Raw genomic sequence first — 17,214 nt, 5'->3', positions numbered from 1 at the left:
ATTTTAAGAACATATCTTGTATTATTTTCTTGACCTATATGTTTGATAAGTGGTCAACATCTCGACCATGATATTTTTGCACCGTTTTAAAAATTTGGCATATACTTTTGTGTCCAAAAAAAGCTTATGATGTTGAGCGATCATGGCCAAATATTTCACAAATAGATTTACATTTTAACCCTACAACATAATATATTGAACAAGAATTGTTAAATTATACATCAATTACATATAATGATATTTTATGAATTACAAAAGTATTAAATAAACTTTAAAATATATTACCAATTTATCAAGTTGCAAGCACATGCTCTAAGTCTCTGACCATGATTTGTGAAACTAAGGGAGGCAAATTTTCACACTTTATTTAGATTAAATTTAATATTTTTTACAATTTTTATAATTAATTTTATTTGTTTTAAAAAAAGAAGGGAAGTATGATCCTCCTAAATTTAATCCTGCGTTACGTCCTACAAAATCTAGGCCTGCAAGCTTTGCAGTTGCACCAAACAGAGAGAGGAGTTGAAACCGAAGACAGATGTGTTGGTGGGGTCTACATGTGTTTTGGCCGTCGACATGATGTGTATTGGAGTATTTAACTATTTCTTATCTTGTTAAATATTTGTATTTGCATCACACTTTCGGTTCTCGAAGAAACCGCTCAAATTTTTGCATTTATGCATATGATGGCTTGTTATTTATCTTTTCTCTTTTCTTCTTCTTCGTTTTACGGCTTCCATGGCAGCCCATCTCACTCTGCAACTTTTTCAACTGTTCGACAACTCGTAAGCTTTCCTTCGCTTACTTCTCGCTGTCACTTCAATGTTAATGTGCTTCCCAAATTGTGTTCTAATCGGGTTCATCTTTTGCGCCATCGAGGTTATGGATTCGTTTCAAGCCCTTTCTTGCTACGTTGCGAGTATGATCGTTGAAAATGGTTGATACAGGATTTTTTTTTTCCTTGCGTATTTTTAAAGAAAATGTTAACTAAAGCAATATTTTTGGGTTCTAAGGAAAGTTATTTCCCTTTATGGGTAAATCTTCTTTTAGTTTCAAGAAAGCAAAACAAACTGATTCTAAGGCGTTATGTTCTAGGATGTTAAATTTGGTCTTTTGAGCTGCCGTTGTTATTTTCGCTGGAAAATTTAATGTTAAGCCACTCAACAAGTCTTTAAGCAAGGAATTGATGCTCAGATCGCAAACACAAGTCTAATCTGGAGTGTGAATTCTGCGTAGATACTATAAAAATTTTGAAACATACTGGTAAATCATATGTGAAGAGCTCTTTGCAGTCACTTGCTCCATGTGATGTATTTCACTAATGTATGTGATGCTTTCTTTGTTTGCGTTCGATGAATATGCAACCCATGAAATGTTCGTTCACCACCTGTTTGTTCCAACAGAAAATCCTTCGGATTAGATGTCAGAAAAAGGACACTAGAGAATGCGCTTCTGCATTCCAATCCCCATGTAACAGAGGAGAGAAATGATGGCTTTTCAGATAATAACCTCTTAAATGGGTATTGGTCTAGATGTTACACCGCCGAAAGGAAGCGTTCACTGATATCAGTATCAGCTAAAAATTCTTTTGTTAGTATTGATCAAAGTCAAAGCAAGAAGGAAAGCGATGGTACTCCTACCACAACCAGTAGCCGGGAGATGGAACTTAATCGGGTGAATTGCATTGTGTGGGTAGTGCATGAATCTTCTGGGAGCTTTTCCCAAGCAGTTGAGTCCCTTAGGCTACCTGGAAGTGGTCCAGAGCTTGCGATGGCCTGGCTTGGGAAGGATGTTCATGCATGGCATAGACATATTGCTTATCAGGTATGTGCAATAACAAATTCTTTCATTAAAAGTTATATAGTTGTATTCTTCCTGTTCCTTTTGATATTTATTAGCCCTATGAATTTGTGATTAAGATGCAATCATTTTAATGAGAAGGCTTGTGTTTTCCTTCTTGAATCTATTTATTTTGTGTTGAGTATGTTGATCAGGGTAAAAATTGTGTAGTTTGGCTTGTATTAATAGTTAGCATGCAACTCTTGATTTTCCTACATAGGTTGCGGTTTACGTTTTGATGAAAACAGCAATAGATGTGGAGATATTGCTTTCACATGATCGACAGAATGAATTCTCGCCTGTTAGAGAGATGTAAGTCTTTGGTGTTTTCTTTTGCATATTCAACAAATTGTATGTTTTTAGGAGGTGCTTTGCTTGTAAACATTAACATTGAGAGATTTGATGTGTAAAACCCAAAAATGAACCATGAGGCCCAGCAAAGTTGGCACTTAGCTGGGATCTTTAAACATCTAGTCAAGGATTCGATTCCTGGCGGTGTGTATGGAGAGAGTCTTGTGGCTAATGCTAAAGCTCCTTTGGAAAGTCTATAGTGCGAGAAAATTAATCACTGTTACAGGCAGTGAATACCTTGGACTCAACCAAAAAAACCCAAAAAAGCCTTATATTCTTAAACATCATGCTTCACTAAAAATGCCTTATAATGTTAGACAGAGGGAGCTGATAAATAGATCATTTGTATCGATAAACATTCAAATTGAAAAAACAGAAGCACTTCACTGATCTGGTGTACCATTTCTTCTCTTATTTCAGATTAACTCCTTTAAGAAATCAGATGAGAGAATACATTGAAAGGCAACTGAAAATGAGGCATCCTGATTTAGTTCAGTGGTTTAGAATCAGTGAAATTCCACGTTTGGCAGGGTATTTCATTCCTCTTCTAAAGAAGTGGTCCATGGAATATGCAGGAAGGTTTGTTGAATCATCTTTTATTTTAGCATCATATTGGACCTTGTGAACTTTTTCCTTAGTCAATATCACATTTTCAAGGAGATGATTTTATTTTCTTTCCCATCACTTTTGCCAATTGATTAGAGGGAAATATTAGCCTGACAGATTACTATTCAGCGGTGTTGCAGGAATTATTGTGGCAATAACCTGCTGCACTGCAGTGGTGAAATTGGGTTCTGGCCACATATCCTGCCCCTTACTTATCTCATCTTTCAAAGGTGTTTTAGTCGAGCTCATGGATCATTCCCTTGATCTTGCAACAGTGGACAAGTTGCACCATTTAGCAAGTGATGCGGGATTCGAACTTGATTTCTTGCATCATTTTGGGAAAAGGATTCTTCCCAGTGAGAAAATTGAGGACCTAGAGTTTTGGATTGGGTTGGCACATGAGAAACTCATGAAAGCTTTCCATGAAGAAAGCATCATATCAAACATGCAAATTCTTCAGTGCAAGGTCAACTGGCTTACATCCTCTACTATAATTTTCCGATCTACGTCTGCCAAAGTTTATTGTTTAACAGAACTGACCTCATAACTACTTCATATTGTTTATACTTTTTATTATCTTTTACAAGGATCTGTTATTTAGCTTCAAGTTTTCATTCATCATTCAAATAGTTGTTTATAAAATAGCTTTTTGTGGATTCAGCCAGATAGTCTGGCCACTCTGGGACTTTTTGCATACCTTGGGCGAAGAACAAGAATATTTTTGTCAGCAGTGGGCATTAAAGATCTTGATGACATGGTTCAGGATTTTCTCAGGTTTTATCTCTTTGTTCTCCTGTTTCATTTTAAATATTTTTAATGGTATAAAAATACTAAGAAGGACCAATATTTTTCTTGAAGTTACCTGGAATGTGGCTGCATTTTCATTTATCCTGAGTTTTCCTCCATTCCCGTGTATCAGCTTTTCGTGGAGGTTAGTTTCTGTTAGTTCTGCTGAATGCCGATGTTAACTGGCTCTTTTATGTTGATATTGAAACACTCATCCTAATCTATTTTCATATTTCAGTTGGTAACTGATGAAATTGGATGGCTTGATTTTTATGCCTCATATGCTCAAATAAACTGTCAAGAGAAAAGGTCCAAGCCTCATGCTCGCCAGGCAGAGAAAGAGATTATTTTATATGTAGTTTTTACTGTGTGCTATGATATTTTCTCTGGCTTTGCTCACTTCAATCGCTCTACTCAGCAGCCACTGGAGACAAATTTGTTATCATACTTGCTTCGTAGGTAGCTAATTTTATTGGATCAATTTGTTACCTTTTCTTGACTAGCTTAAGTTTATTTGTCTTCCTGAAAGAGTGATTTTTTTTTTTTTTTGAGTTGTATGTTATATCTTTTTCTTCACATTCCTAGTCAGGGCTTGCTGAGCATCTGTCTGCAAGAGCACAGGGCTGCTTACGTCAAATCAGGGTATATTGCTATGACCAGATTCTTTATCCTGTTATTACTTTTCCTCATTTAAACAAATTTCTTAAGAAAGAATGCAATTGAGCTTACAGTTCTGATTCTATTTTCAGTGAATCATTTGATATTGTGGACTATGCTGCCTTGAATAATGCCACACGGAGTACTGGAGGTAGGAATGGACACAAGTTATCTTTGGCCTTTGAAGCACAACAAAAATCACATGATTTAACTACAGAAGGATCTCCAAAGAGTTATTCTCAATTTAGCTCTACGCTACATAAGGTATAGTAGACTGTCATTGGTCATGACACCATGATAAAATGGGTAACTCAATATACTTGTGGTTCGGGGGAGCTATTTTTCAAACTGGAGGCATAAATTCCACTCACTTTCCTTTTCTCTGTCCTTTTTATTTTAAACTTTTTGATTTCTTTTCCTCTTCTTTAAAGGAATAAGTTTCTCATAGATATATATATTTTATTAAATTTTAGTCGTGCATATTATTAGCACATACACTTAGTTTGAGTCTGAAACTTAAAAATGGTGAGTTTCATTTTTGCAACATCCTCTGCATGGATTCTCTAATTAATTTTTTGCTGTATATAGGCTCCAATTTTAGACAAGGCAAAATGTCAGCAAGGTACCTGTGTTGAAAAGATAAAATTTCTGTATGAAAGTTTTATCAAGAGATACTGCATCAAGTTGGTTTGCAACCACTGTAAGATTATTCATCATGTTCTTTTTGTACATGGGCCAATTATTCTGAAGGTAGGGTGCTAAAACTATGGAATGATTTGTTTCTAGGATATCTGGATGGGTACTCAGTTGCTCTACACAGACATCAAGGCTGCTCTAGAGCTACTTATGAGGCAAGTACATGGCTGCAAGGTTACAAGAAGGCAGAAAAAGAAGCTAGAAAGAACCTTAACCGACATTATCACACTAGTTCCTGTTACAGTTCTGATGCTGCTTCCTGTAAGCAATAATGTGGCCCTACATCATTCTATTTCTATTCGATCTTAGTTTCTGCTTTCTCTTCTCTTTTATGGATATTAGGCCACCATTAGCTGATAGACTGGCTTCTCAAAAACTCAGGTAGGACCAAAAAAGGATTGGGAGTATGGGTATTTGGTAAATTAAGATTACTTAGGTTCATACCACATGGGGAATTTCAGTTCAGAGTTTCAATGTTCACAAATAACATTTTATTATTAAATACTTTGTTACTATAAGCCTATGATCGTTATTTGTATTCATAAACTATATTTTGAGTATGAAGAGATGGAAGTTTCGGCTCTCATAGGAAGCATCGACAGCATTTTTTGAGGTTTCGGGGGCATAGATCATAGGCTGAGACCCAATTCTGAGGATTATCTGTAGGGACTTTGATTCCTAGAAGAGGTTACTCAACTAGAGTGGTCTCAAGAGAGGGTTAACTGCCAAGCAAGACCGCCAAACTGAGGGAATTCAAACCCCTCGCACATGAGGATGCAGAGGCTGAGTCCCTTCAACTAGTCGGGATATTAAACTCCTTAGTAGTTTATGGTGGTCCCCGAATTAATTTGATTCATTCAGTTTCTGATAAAGACTCTGTATGATTGCATTTGGACTATGCTGAACCATAAAATTCTTTTGGGCGAAGCAACCAAGAGATCCTTAGTGAAATGAATACTTCTATGAAATCTTTCACCTCTTCACATTGTTTACGGTTACTTGGGCTGTTGGGCACCTACTTTCGTATCCCATATGTTTAACTTTTCAAAAATTACCTTAGCCTTCCAGAATTACTCTTATTAATGATATCTCTCTTACTATCTCTCATAAATGGGATGGGAATTAATGTTCACTATGTTCTAGAAAATGCCTTACGTTTTGAGTATCTTCTAGAATGTGATTTACATTTTGGGATGGAGGAAGTACTATATAAACCACTGTTTGACCTGAATTTCTTGCATGGGTAGATCAAATAAGAACTGATGAACTGTTTCTCGTGTACATATGAAGGTGCTGCATTTCTTCAGAACAATCTCATTGACAAGTGTACTATTCATTCATGCCAGGTGACAGCAATAGGCCATGCAGCCATGCTAGCAGCAATCAAGAAGTATATGCCATTCTTAGTAAGTTTTTGTTACATCGTACGTCATTTTCCTTTTATTAATGTTGTACACTGCTGATTGTGGTTTCTTCTATATATATGCATAGATCCCCTCTCCATATTCTTCAGAACGTTTGGATGTTATGAAACAACTAAAGCGAACTAAAGAAATGGATGATCAATCGTGGGGTAACCCTGAAGATCCATCACCAACCTCTTCTTGACTCGAAAAATTTCACTTGGTTGAGGTTCAAATGCGGTTTGGCCAATTAACCATCCTTGAAACATTAGAGTGATCTCTGAGAATTTTTCTGTAAATAGAAGTATGATATAACAAGCATTATGAGAGGTTACTGAGTGTGTTGTAACAGAAGACACGATCAGATTTGATAGCTCTTCTTTCAGTAAATGGAAAGTATGGGATTATACATATTTATTTATGTGAACTGACAATGTGTACAATTGTGATTTATTTGGACCATTTGGCTTGTCTTGTTTTCTTTCTATGAATGCACTTCAATGCCAAAAAACTAGCAATGTGCCTCTCATGACCAGTGAATCCTCAGGAAATTGTCTTAAATAATTTCCTGCGTCAGTATGCTGAGCCTCATCAGATAATAGAAAATAATATTTTATAAACAGAATTCAGAATTTAGTTGTCCTGAATATGACATGAGAATGAACTTTAAATTTTCAGCTAATTAACTCCCTTGATTGAGCTCTTATTTTTTTGGGATTTAAAAGGCTAATCACTAATTGTCTAAGGTTATAAATGTTGTTGAACTCGCGACCTATAAATGAGTTTTTGAACCCGCAACCTAAGGAGTTTTTTGAGTGAATCTTACTGTTCAGACATTGTTAGAAACTAAACATGAAACTAGGAATTCGAATTTTGATCCATCACGTTGCGAAAATTAGTTCTATTGACAGACTCAACTGCCATTGATTGAAATTTTGATCAATAGAAAAACACATACTCACCAGTTAGGACTGACCTTGTTACCTTTGTGTATTTGTGTCATTATAGCAACATGTCACTGGCATAAAGTCTCTCGAAATTTTTGCTAATTCAGTGAAGTCTCCCCAGCTAGAAATCAAATAATGCCTTTCCACTGTTAAAAAAATAATCCAAAAAATTGTCATTCTATCATTTATTTTTAATTTCTGCGCTCTTTATCGCTTCATTCTGTTTTGTCTGCTCAATCATGGCCCCGGGGGGGGGGAAATCTTTGCCGACAAAGGATATAATAATAGCAATATCCTTCAGAGTTCAGGTCTTGCTCGAGAACTTCACGAAGCTATTAGGTAAGAAAAATTGATTTTCTCACATTTCAAGTTTGTAGAAAAAATTTAAACAGAGTCGTGATATATCGTTAAGTAGAGTACTGATCAAGCTTGAAAATTAGCTAATCCATAGTTTTCAACGTTTTGAGTTTGAATAAAAAGAAGAGAAAATAAAAAAAAGACCACTGAAATAAAAAAACCATAAATAAGGAGCCACGACAACATTAGTATGGGTTTTGATAACAATAATATGGGTTTAGATAACAATTTTTGTAAACCGATCCATGTGTACAATTTTTATATTTCAGCGGTCTTTGTTGTTTGTTATTTTCCCTAAAAAGAATAGTCCTCAAGAAGATATCCTATTATTCAAAACATAAATTATTCTATTGAGGTTAGATTAATAAAATTAATATATATTTTTACTTTCGTTGCTAACAACCTAAAATTTAAATTTAAGGGGCGTGGAAGAAATTTTTTGATGTTGATTTTTCAAAGAGATTTGATTGGTAGAAGTGAAAATCATCATTTGACTACTTGATTAAAAAGACTAAATCTTTGTACCAACTTCATTGCGTAATCTATATAAAAAACACAATAACACAGAGAGGTTAAGTTTTGATGAAGTTTCAAATACTAGTTTAGTCAATTTTAATTATTAACTCGTGAGATTCTCCAAGTTCTTCATAGTAAATTCATATAGGCCAAACTTGCAATAATCACAATTAGCCAATCCATCATTTTCTTATATAATTAATATATAGCCACTAACACTAACAAATGCAATTTTTTTTAAGTAATAATCGATCTGATATGATTACTCTATAGGAAAAAAAAAGTGATTAAACGTTAATTTATATTATATCAAATGTCAGATTATATATTATTTAGCATGATGGGTTGGTGGAAGAGATGGAGGCACTTGATAATTAACATAAAGATACATTCAAAAAATTCTAGAGTTCGTTCATATTTCTCTTTAGGCATGATATGCGACCAAGTGCACTAGCCAATCATATACTGGGAAAAAAAGTGTTGACCTTATACATATACATATATATTTATATAATTAAATTATATTTGTCATTTTACTTTACTTTGATGACCACGTGGGATGGTTGGAATAAGAAAATGATAATTTATGAATGTGTGATGATGGATGCATTAGAAGAGAGAAAGAAAAATCAAAGACGACTTTGGTCCTTGGATACAATAGAGATTGTAAAATAAAATATCAATTGTAAAATGATAATTAATTAGTTCAGATTTATTTTAAAAAAAAAAAAGAAGACAATGATATTGTTATTTTCAGAATTCATATTTTGTGCCAATATTTATAGATATCGCTATTTCTAAAGCTTCTATTAGTAATATGCAAATCGTAAATTACTCTTCCGATCCTAAATATAATATCCTTATTCACACTAGTATAAGGGTCTTATATTTAGGACCGAAGGAGTATATCATCATTAATCATTATAATTATCAGCATGGGTTTTGTTACTAAAACATATGTAGACAATTAATTTGTTTTAATCATAATTAGCACTTTATGAAATAGTGGCATTTTAATTTAAGTATCCCTTTTTTGTATCTCTATATATATATGTGATGTCATTTATATATGAGACACATAGAAGTTGGTTGGTGGAAATATTGCGGTACATGATGAAATATATAAAATGGAAATATTTCAGGAAACGTCCATACGACTATTTCCATAATCTAATTATAATTTTTCAAAAAAGTATTGACTTTATTTAGTGCAACTGTTTAAATATATCTATATCGGAAATGGAATTATTTTGTCGATTATTATCATTTAATTTTGACCGCCATGTTGATATATGTCTTCTGGGGCCCAAAAAAAATTTTCTCCCTTTTTTGGGCGACTGCAAGACAGTGATAACCACCAAACTCAAAACTTTAAATGATTTTTCTAATTACATTGTATATTAACCTCAATTATATATATATATTAAATATGTAGGGTGTGATAATTAAAGCTTGACCCAAAAAGAGCTTGTCGTGGATTAGTGATATTAGGAAAAACTACTGAAATTCTTTATTACAAAATAATTTACTAACTAAAACTACTTGAAATTTGTTTAAGCATTTGGGTGTAACTCTTCTTCATCTATGTCAGTATGTAACTCATTTTCAACTATATGTATTGTGGAAAACGAAAAATATTTGTATATGACAGAAAATATGTTATATACAGTTAAAAAAAGACTCACTAAAGATACATTATAGCTGCTTCAGAACCTAAGTGTTTAGGCATATATTTTTGCAATTAATTTTGCAATAGGGAATTTATATTAATTTTCTCATTATATTATATAGTAATCAACCAACTGCAGTTGTGTATAAAGAATGAATAAAATCTTATCATTTTGATATTGTTGTGCATAAACAAGTCTCACTCTTTTTTTTGGGTATTCAATAATCATATGATTATGATTTTAATTATTGGGCATAAAGAATAACCCCAACCTTTATCACTGTACTTGTATAATAATATTTCTTTTGTGTTTTCCAAGACTATCTCCAGAATGATTGCGTACACACACAAACGTGTCTGTACTCATGGTTCGGAAAAATATTTACAATGCTCAACCAGGATAATTAATTAATTAATTAAATGAAATCCAGGTACATTATACTAATTAAATGGGTCCAACTGATGTTACAGAGATATTAATGGTTTTTTTTTTGGCCAAAAGATATTAATGGTTGTTAAAATTCTCCTCTTTTTTATTTTTTTCCCAACTTGATCTGAATTTGTGTAAGAGCTGACTTTAATTTGTTTGAATACTTTTTTTTCCTAACCTTGGCCTGTGTCAGTCTGGTAATTAATCTTAATATAAGCTCAGATTTAATCGTGCATGTGCAACATGTTTTTGCCAACTTCATTAAAGGGTTATTAATGGTTGTTTAACTGCAGGTGGTTGATTAATATGTATAATTAATTCGACAATCTAAGCCAATGTTACTTTTTTTTTAATGTTACTGTCACATGCGTGTGTAAAAAAAAAATTAGCTGTTGGCAAAAAAAAAAAAATTAGCGAAAAGAACGACTTTGTAGGTTAGAGAATAACCATAACATTAAAAGGTTAAACTTTTTTCTTTATCACCTAAAAAAGTTAAACTTCCTCATCATAAATTAAGTCAATTTTTTTAATACTCATTTCAACTTTTATAATTATTGAAATATATGAAAATTAGAACAGCGGATGCAACCTTTTCAAATTTATTTATAATTATTGCAGAATTATTAAACACTTGTATGAAAAAAATATATATAATTGACTATTTTATTGAAAATAATAATAATGAAAGGCCAAGTGGCTAGTATAACCTACTATTTATGCTAAGATATTGACCTATATTTTTCTGAGTATAATTTTACTGAAAGCTCGAAAGGTTGAAGTGGTCATCATTTATTAAGTTCGTCTTAATATTTATTTCAACTTTGTAAATTGTAATTTGCTGTAAGAAGCATGTGAAAGTACAACTAATCACTGGGGTTTATCACAATTTATAATATATTTGATACTACTACGAACCAATTGAGTGAGAGATCTGGAATCTGAAAACTTAATCGCGATATTAAAACTAAGTAATAAGGCATCTCTAGTCAAATTAGAGAGAATATACCTTGTGATTAATTATATTAATGAGTATATATATATATATATATATATCCTAGGAAACCACTAGAGCATAGGGTAAGGAATCTTGAAGTGGAATGGATAATTTTTTTTTTTTGAAATGGTATAGTAATAGATTAAATATGTGGTAATTAAGCATTTTATTTTGTGGTATAAAGATTTGACTAGGACGCTTAGTTACTTGGTTAAGAATCCAAAGTGATGATTGCCCAAAGAAAATTAGAAGATAAAACAAGAGGCAGTGGCCTGTGGAATGTGAAATTAATTAATTAATTAATTAAGAGTGACTGATTGAGAATGCCATCCAATTTGACTCCCAACGGCCACTTCAATTATCAATAATTAAGCTTCCCAAATACTATACCTCACTCATTCTTTTTAATTTGCTTATCGTTAACCCAAACGAATTACCACAAAAATTTATAAAATTTTCATATTATATACACATTATCTCTTAATAAACGCCCTGAATGTTTTTAATTACTGTAATTACACCGTTTCCTTTTATCTTAAGTAAATAATCTTACAGATTAAGAAAACATGTGATCTAAAAATATCAAGACATAAAAAAAAATGATCTTAATTATATATATTACCATGAAAAATATTCAAGATAACGTATAATGGTTTCGCATATCACTTAGGGACCCACATGAGAAGATTAGATAAGTAGATTAAAATGATGGGGCTAACATAATTCAACACAACGTACACAGACAAATCAAATCGAACAGAAAAGAGAGGGCACACAAGAATGAATCAAAGTCTTTATAAAATTCCAAAGTTTTCCAACAGCATTTAACATATACAGTTCACCCGTCGTATGAATGAATGCCACCTATCTGTTACTTATTATTATTAGCTTATCATCATCAAACGTCCACATTACAGCTCTATATTTGGGTACAATTTTGGAATGAAAGAGAATTAAAAAAAATTAAGTTAGGTGTATTCATTCTCCAATTTAGAATTTCACAAGTCAAGTACATTCAAAATACCAGACAATGAAATTTGGTTTAAAATGGCTGTTTGAAAAGTTTCTCTAGCGGAAGAGCTTGATGCACCTCATTTAATAGATACAATTTTTTTTTAATTGTGTAATTTATTTTTGAACTATATGCAAAAAATTTTAAAACAAAAGTTATTTGTACATAACTAAAAATATGTTACACAAAGCTTAAAAAAAAAGGCGCACCCATTTAAATTCAGGTCCGTTTAACCTATAAAATTTTTAGTTTCTCCTCTAATATAATAATATAATGAATGAACAATTTGTAAGATTTATATCATCATCATCATCATTATTGCGATAGTGGAATTTAACGAAGGTGCTTTGCTTTTTTGGGTATAACTAGTGGCAATTATTATATAAATCAAATTCAAGTGTTGTCCCCCATGTTGAACATTACTTCTCACTTTATTTTATAAAATCAGTGAAAAATCATATTATTGATCGATGAGAAGTGATTTATAATGGTTTAAATTAGATTAGATGGAAGAAACAGATATAATTATATAAATGAGTGCAAAAGTTTTACACTATGTTTGGTTCTTAATATAAGAGTTAATTTGACTTTGAATTTAGTCTTAAATATAAGACTCTGGTCTATTTTGTCTATCATATTTATCTATTTTTTAAAATAATCCTTATAATAATTGCACATATTAAAGGTTTAATCAAATAATAGTTTTAGCTAATATATAATTAGTAAAGGTATTTTAGAGAAAACAATATCTAATTACTATAAATAATTAATTCAATAAACTTTCTTAATCTACTTAAATTAATCAACTAACTATTATATTAATAACTGAAGATAATATATACACACGCGAGCACACAAAATCATTAATGTAGCTAACTAGAGAGGAGTAAGGGGGTGTTTGGAAAACCCAAAACCATGGTTTCAGAAGCACTTTTCCGCAAAACGAGGTAATCTCCTCCACATATTTATTTCGTAATCCGTAAAAGCACTTCTGAAATCATGGTTTGGTTTCTACCCAAACACCTTCTAAATAAGGGAAACGTTACGAGGAATTGGAATTATAGTAGAGGTAGGTCAAGCGTCGCTGTACACGGAGCGTATCTCTCCTTCCCTACAAAAACCTACCCCCACTCTTACTCTGTTCCTCCTCATTCCCTCACCTCCTCCTCTCTCCTCTCTCCCTCTCTCCCGAATCCTTACAATGACCCTACTCCCCACTGAGTCCGCTGTTTCCTCTGAAACTTCATCTTCCTCCTCTGATTCCAAATCCCACACCACCAGACCCTCCAAAAGACCCCGCCCCTCTCCTTCTCCTTCCTCCTCCTCCTCTTCTTCTTCGTCTTCGTCTCCTTCTTCTTCAAATAATACTACTTCCGGCAAGCTCCCGCACTACCATGGCGTCAGAATGCGAAGCTGGGGCAAATGGGTGTCTGAGATTCGCGAGCCCCGCAAGAAGTCTCGCATCTGGCTCGGCACTTTCGCCACTCCAGAAATGGCCGCTCGAGCCCACGACGTGGCTGCTCTCTCCATCAAAGGTAAGTCTGCCATTCTCAACTTCCCTCAAATTGCCACCGTCCTTCCCCGGCCCGCCACGCCCTCCCCTCGTGACGTCCAAGCCGCAGCTTCTGCCGCCGCTGCCATGGTCGAGTTCGACTCCGTACAGCCCTCGGAAGCGTCGAGGTCGGAGTCGGAGTCAACGGAGTCTTCAGAGCTGAGTGAGATAGTGGAATTGCCGAACATAGAAGAAGAGAGCTTCCACTCAGACGAGTCAATGACCGAGTTCATATGGATAGATTCAGTGGACCGTTGGGTGTTTCCGGGTATGGGTATGGGTTTGGATGATTCAGAACTGAGCTCCATTTTCTCGCAGCAATTCTCAGAGGAGATCCCACTCTGGGATTAAAACTAAAAGGCAAAAAAAAAGAACAATAAATTAGTAATAGAATTTTTATTAATTTGTTGTATAATTAATGTATATTTGAGGAGTATCTTATAATTTGTTTTTTGGGGGTTGGAAATTGAAAGTTGTATTTGTGTTCCAAAAATGTTGGAGGATGATAACTGACAATGGAGTCACCAATGGCTGGGCTGTTTGGCTATCTTTGCTCATTGGTCAGTGTCATTTTCCGTTGCTGTATTGTACATTACAGAGTATATATATACATATGTGGCCTGGTCGGTAAAGTAGAATTTCTCAATAAAGTAACCAGCAGAGTTATAATATTTTCAATTTGTACTTTACTTTGTTCACTGCAAGACAAAATTAACCTTGCATCTTGCTCATTAATGCAATTCCGTAATTTTTTTCAAAAGAGAATTTCAATAGACATCTCACTAAACAATTAATATTAGTTAACTTTCAAAAAATTTTAAAATTTTATGGGTAAAAAGACAAAAATACTCTTACTTTAATTTTTAGGTTGTGAATTTTCTTATTCTTATAAACGCGGAATATTTATGACTTTATTATAGGAATTTAATACATATATTGTGACAATGCTCATTACTTTTCTAAGTAGTTTGTGTGTTAAATAAGTTGTCCCAACTCATCGCAACATGTTACATATGACTAACAAACAGTAAACTAAGAGAACAGGCGTGGTTTAATTAATGTCTGGTGATTAGTCTTCTCAAGCCAACAGAATATTTTTTTTCATCCAGCAACTGACAATATTATTATATTTTTTTTGCCAACACACTTTATAATTAATTAATTAAGTTGTTATATTATTATATTTATATCCGTTATTTGCTCATCATCAAGCCCTCATTTATTGAATCTTCCACCTACACTCAGTCACTGTGGCATGTCGTTATTAGATCTGACATCACACAACAATGTGGTGGACCATGATACCATCCTCCCACTTTGTTTTTTCTTTTGGCCAATTTTCTCTCTACACCTGTTTATATTTATATATATTATTAAATTTATATTTAAAAAAACTATTCACAAATGATGGCTGGGCTCACTGAAATTGAATAATTGCCTCTGTATTTATATGAATCTTGAGATGAGTTTCACTTTGCAACTAACTTTGAGATAGAAATGTGATTTAAAGAGTCATAATTTGGGTAATTTACTTTTATTTATGTTTTAGTTTATATGGGAAAAGTGTTTAATCTTATTTGGTTTAATGTGTCAATGTTTTTTTATGATTTTAATTGGTTGGGGGGTATTGGGACAAAAAGAAAGGGAAAAAAAAGGAAGGAATAAAGGAGAAAGAAAAAGGGGAAGGGGAGAGGGAGAGAGAAGAGAGGAACAAAGAGAGAGAAAGTGGGTGAAGAACAAAATTGTGAGAATTTTGGGGATTTTGGAAATTGGACCGTTGGAGGATTTGAAGTTTCGTGGCGTGCCGTTTTGGGAATAAGCCGTTGCCCATTGTGAATGTTTGAAAATTCCTCTAAGCGGACAAAACTCAAGTTTGTATTTGTATTTGGCGTTCGCACAAACTTTTCACTGTGTCTTTGTTCAACTTTCATGACGTTGATGTGATACTAGCTAGCTAATATATTATTAACTCTCATCAAAAGTTTAAAAATAATAATAAGAAAAAAAGTAATTGTTATACGGATGTTGATCTTATGGGATTTGTATACGTAGGGGAAAATGACGGTGAGGACTTTTTTGTAAGAAACAATAATGATGTATTTGGTACGAGGAAAATGAAAGAAAGGGGCAAGGAGAAAAGATCTTAATGAGTTCAATTTAAAAAATGGGGTTAAAAATTTTAAATTAATTTTTCTTTTTTTAATCTTATATCTTTTTTGTATCAAAATTTTATAACTCTATTTTTTTAATTTTTTTAAAACCAAGCTCGTTAAATTTTTTTTTTTTTCTGTTTCCTTTCATTCCAATGCCCTCATGGTGAAAGGTTCAAAATATTTGAAAATAATAAGGATCAAGCTTACTGTTATAAGAAAAATACTAGTGGCTATATAAAATGTTATTTATATGACCTATCTAAATTAATTAATATATCATGAATGCAGTTGGAAATCCTTTAGAATAGTCAAACTCAATGTGACAAAATTAAAACTTGATCACGTGGTACTAGTTCAAGGTTTTTCTTGGAAGCAAGTAAAGGAAAGCATAATGTTTTGAAAAGAAAAACATAACCGTTCGTAAATCTTTTCTCAATTAAAATTTTGACTAAGAGGAATTCAGTTCTTATAAGCTACCTCCAGTTCTAATTATGAGATATCATTTGTAGTTTACAAACGAGGTCTTATAAATAGAAATAAAAAAATTATTAATTTAAGAAATTATATACGTGGTGACTGAGTTATCCCAAGCCCAAAAATAGTAGGGACTGAAATATTATTTCAAATTAAAGTGCAATGGCTAAATTGAAAATTAACGAAAAGTTCATGACAAAAAAAATTATATTTTATGATTTTTTTTAAATAAATAAAGGATCCTAATTGGTATTTTTAAATTTTAGGATCCTTAAATATTATTATCTTGCTGAAAAGATGAGAGAGGGATTTTTTTCATGATTGTAATTCATTGCTTTATTTTGTAAAAAAATTGGGATTTAATGACATTTCCCCAATTTATGGGGCTAAAAAAATCTCATTCAATTTCTCCCCAGGTGTACGTATTATATACCCCATTGTCCCAATCCCGGTGTTTTAACGTTTCAATTTTGCAAATGTTTCTCAAAGTCAATAAAGTATAAACGTAATGCACACTTTATATATATTTTAAAGTAAATTATCCCAGTGGCAAAAAAAGGGCTTTATCCTCCTTTTATGAAAGAAATTGATTTTTTATAATATTATTATTTCTTTAAATATACTAATTAGACTTTGTCTGACATATTCCAACTAAATTTTAAAATTTAAATAAAAGTGACCCAGTGGGGAAAAAACTTGCAAAGTTGATGAGAACATTGAAAAGAAGTGTAGTACATATAGTAATTTAAGTTCCAGCTATATGATTTAATAG

General features: G+C 32.8%; 2 protein-coding genes and 2 long non-coding RNA genes across 4 annotated transcripts; all 4 read left to right on the top strand.

The window, feature by feature from the left end:
* The first annotated feature begins 672 nt into the window (after positions 1-672).
* Positions 673-3,099, top strand: LOC114716455 (uncharacterized). The gene is made up of 5 exons (XM_028901460.1): positions 673-785; positions 1,404-1,824; positions 2,060-2,151; positions 2,611-2,769; positions 3,072-3,099. Exons 1-5 carry the CDS (start codon positions 739-741, stop codon positions 3,097-3,099), a joined length of 747 nt encoding a protein of 248 aa, XP_028757293.1. The 5' UTR covers positions 673-738.
* LOC114716453 (uncharacterized) lies at positions 2,138-2,988 on the top strand. Its single transcript, XR_003737639.1, has 3 exons — positions 2,138-2,151; positions 2,611-2,769; positions 2,926-2,988. It is a non-coding gene; the product is annotated as an uncharacterized LOC114716453 (long non-coding RNA).
* A 59-nt stretch (positions 3,100-3,158) lies between the features above and the next one.
* Positions 3,159-4,025, top strand: LOC114716454 (uncharacterized). Its single transcript, XR_003737640.1, has 3 exons — positions 3,159-3,262; positions 3,458-3,570; positions 3,655-4,025. It is a non-coding gene; the product is annotated as an uncharacterized LOC114716454 (long non-coding RNA).
* Positions 4,026-13,430: 9,405 nt separating this feature from the next.
* Positions 13,431-14,185, top strand: LOC114716464 (ethylene-responsive transcription factor ERF036-like). The gene has a single exon (XM_028901471.1). It carries the CDS (start codon positions 13,465-13,467, stop codon positions 14,164-14,166), a length of 702 nt encoding a protein of 233 aa, XP_028757304.1. The 5' UTR covers positions 13,431-13,464; the 3' UTR covers positions 14,167-14,185.
* The last annotated feature ends 3,029 nt before the right edge of the window (positions 14,186-17,214 follow it).

Source organism: Neltuma alba, unplaced genomic scaffold, assembly GCF_004799145.2.
Source record: "Neltuma alba isolate B1F8T4 unplaced genomic scaffold, ASM479914v2 tig00011667_pilon, whole genome shotgun sequence".
In the NCBI taxonomy this organism is placed as follows: domain Eukaryota; kingdom Viridiplantae; phylum Streptophyta; class Magnoliopsida; order Fabales; family Fabaceae; genus Neltuma; species Neltuma alba.
Note: the sequence above shows the minus strand (reverse complement) of the source record. Positions and strands in the feature narration are given on the sequence as shown.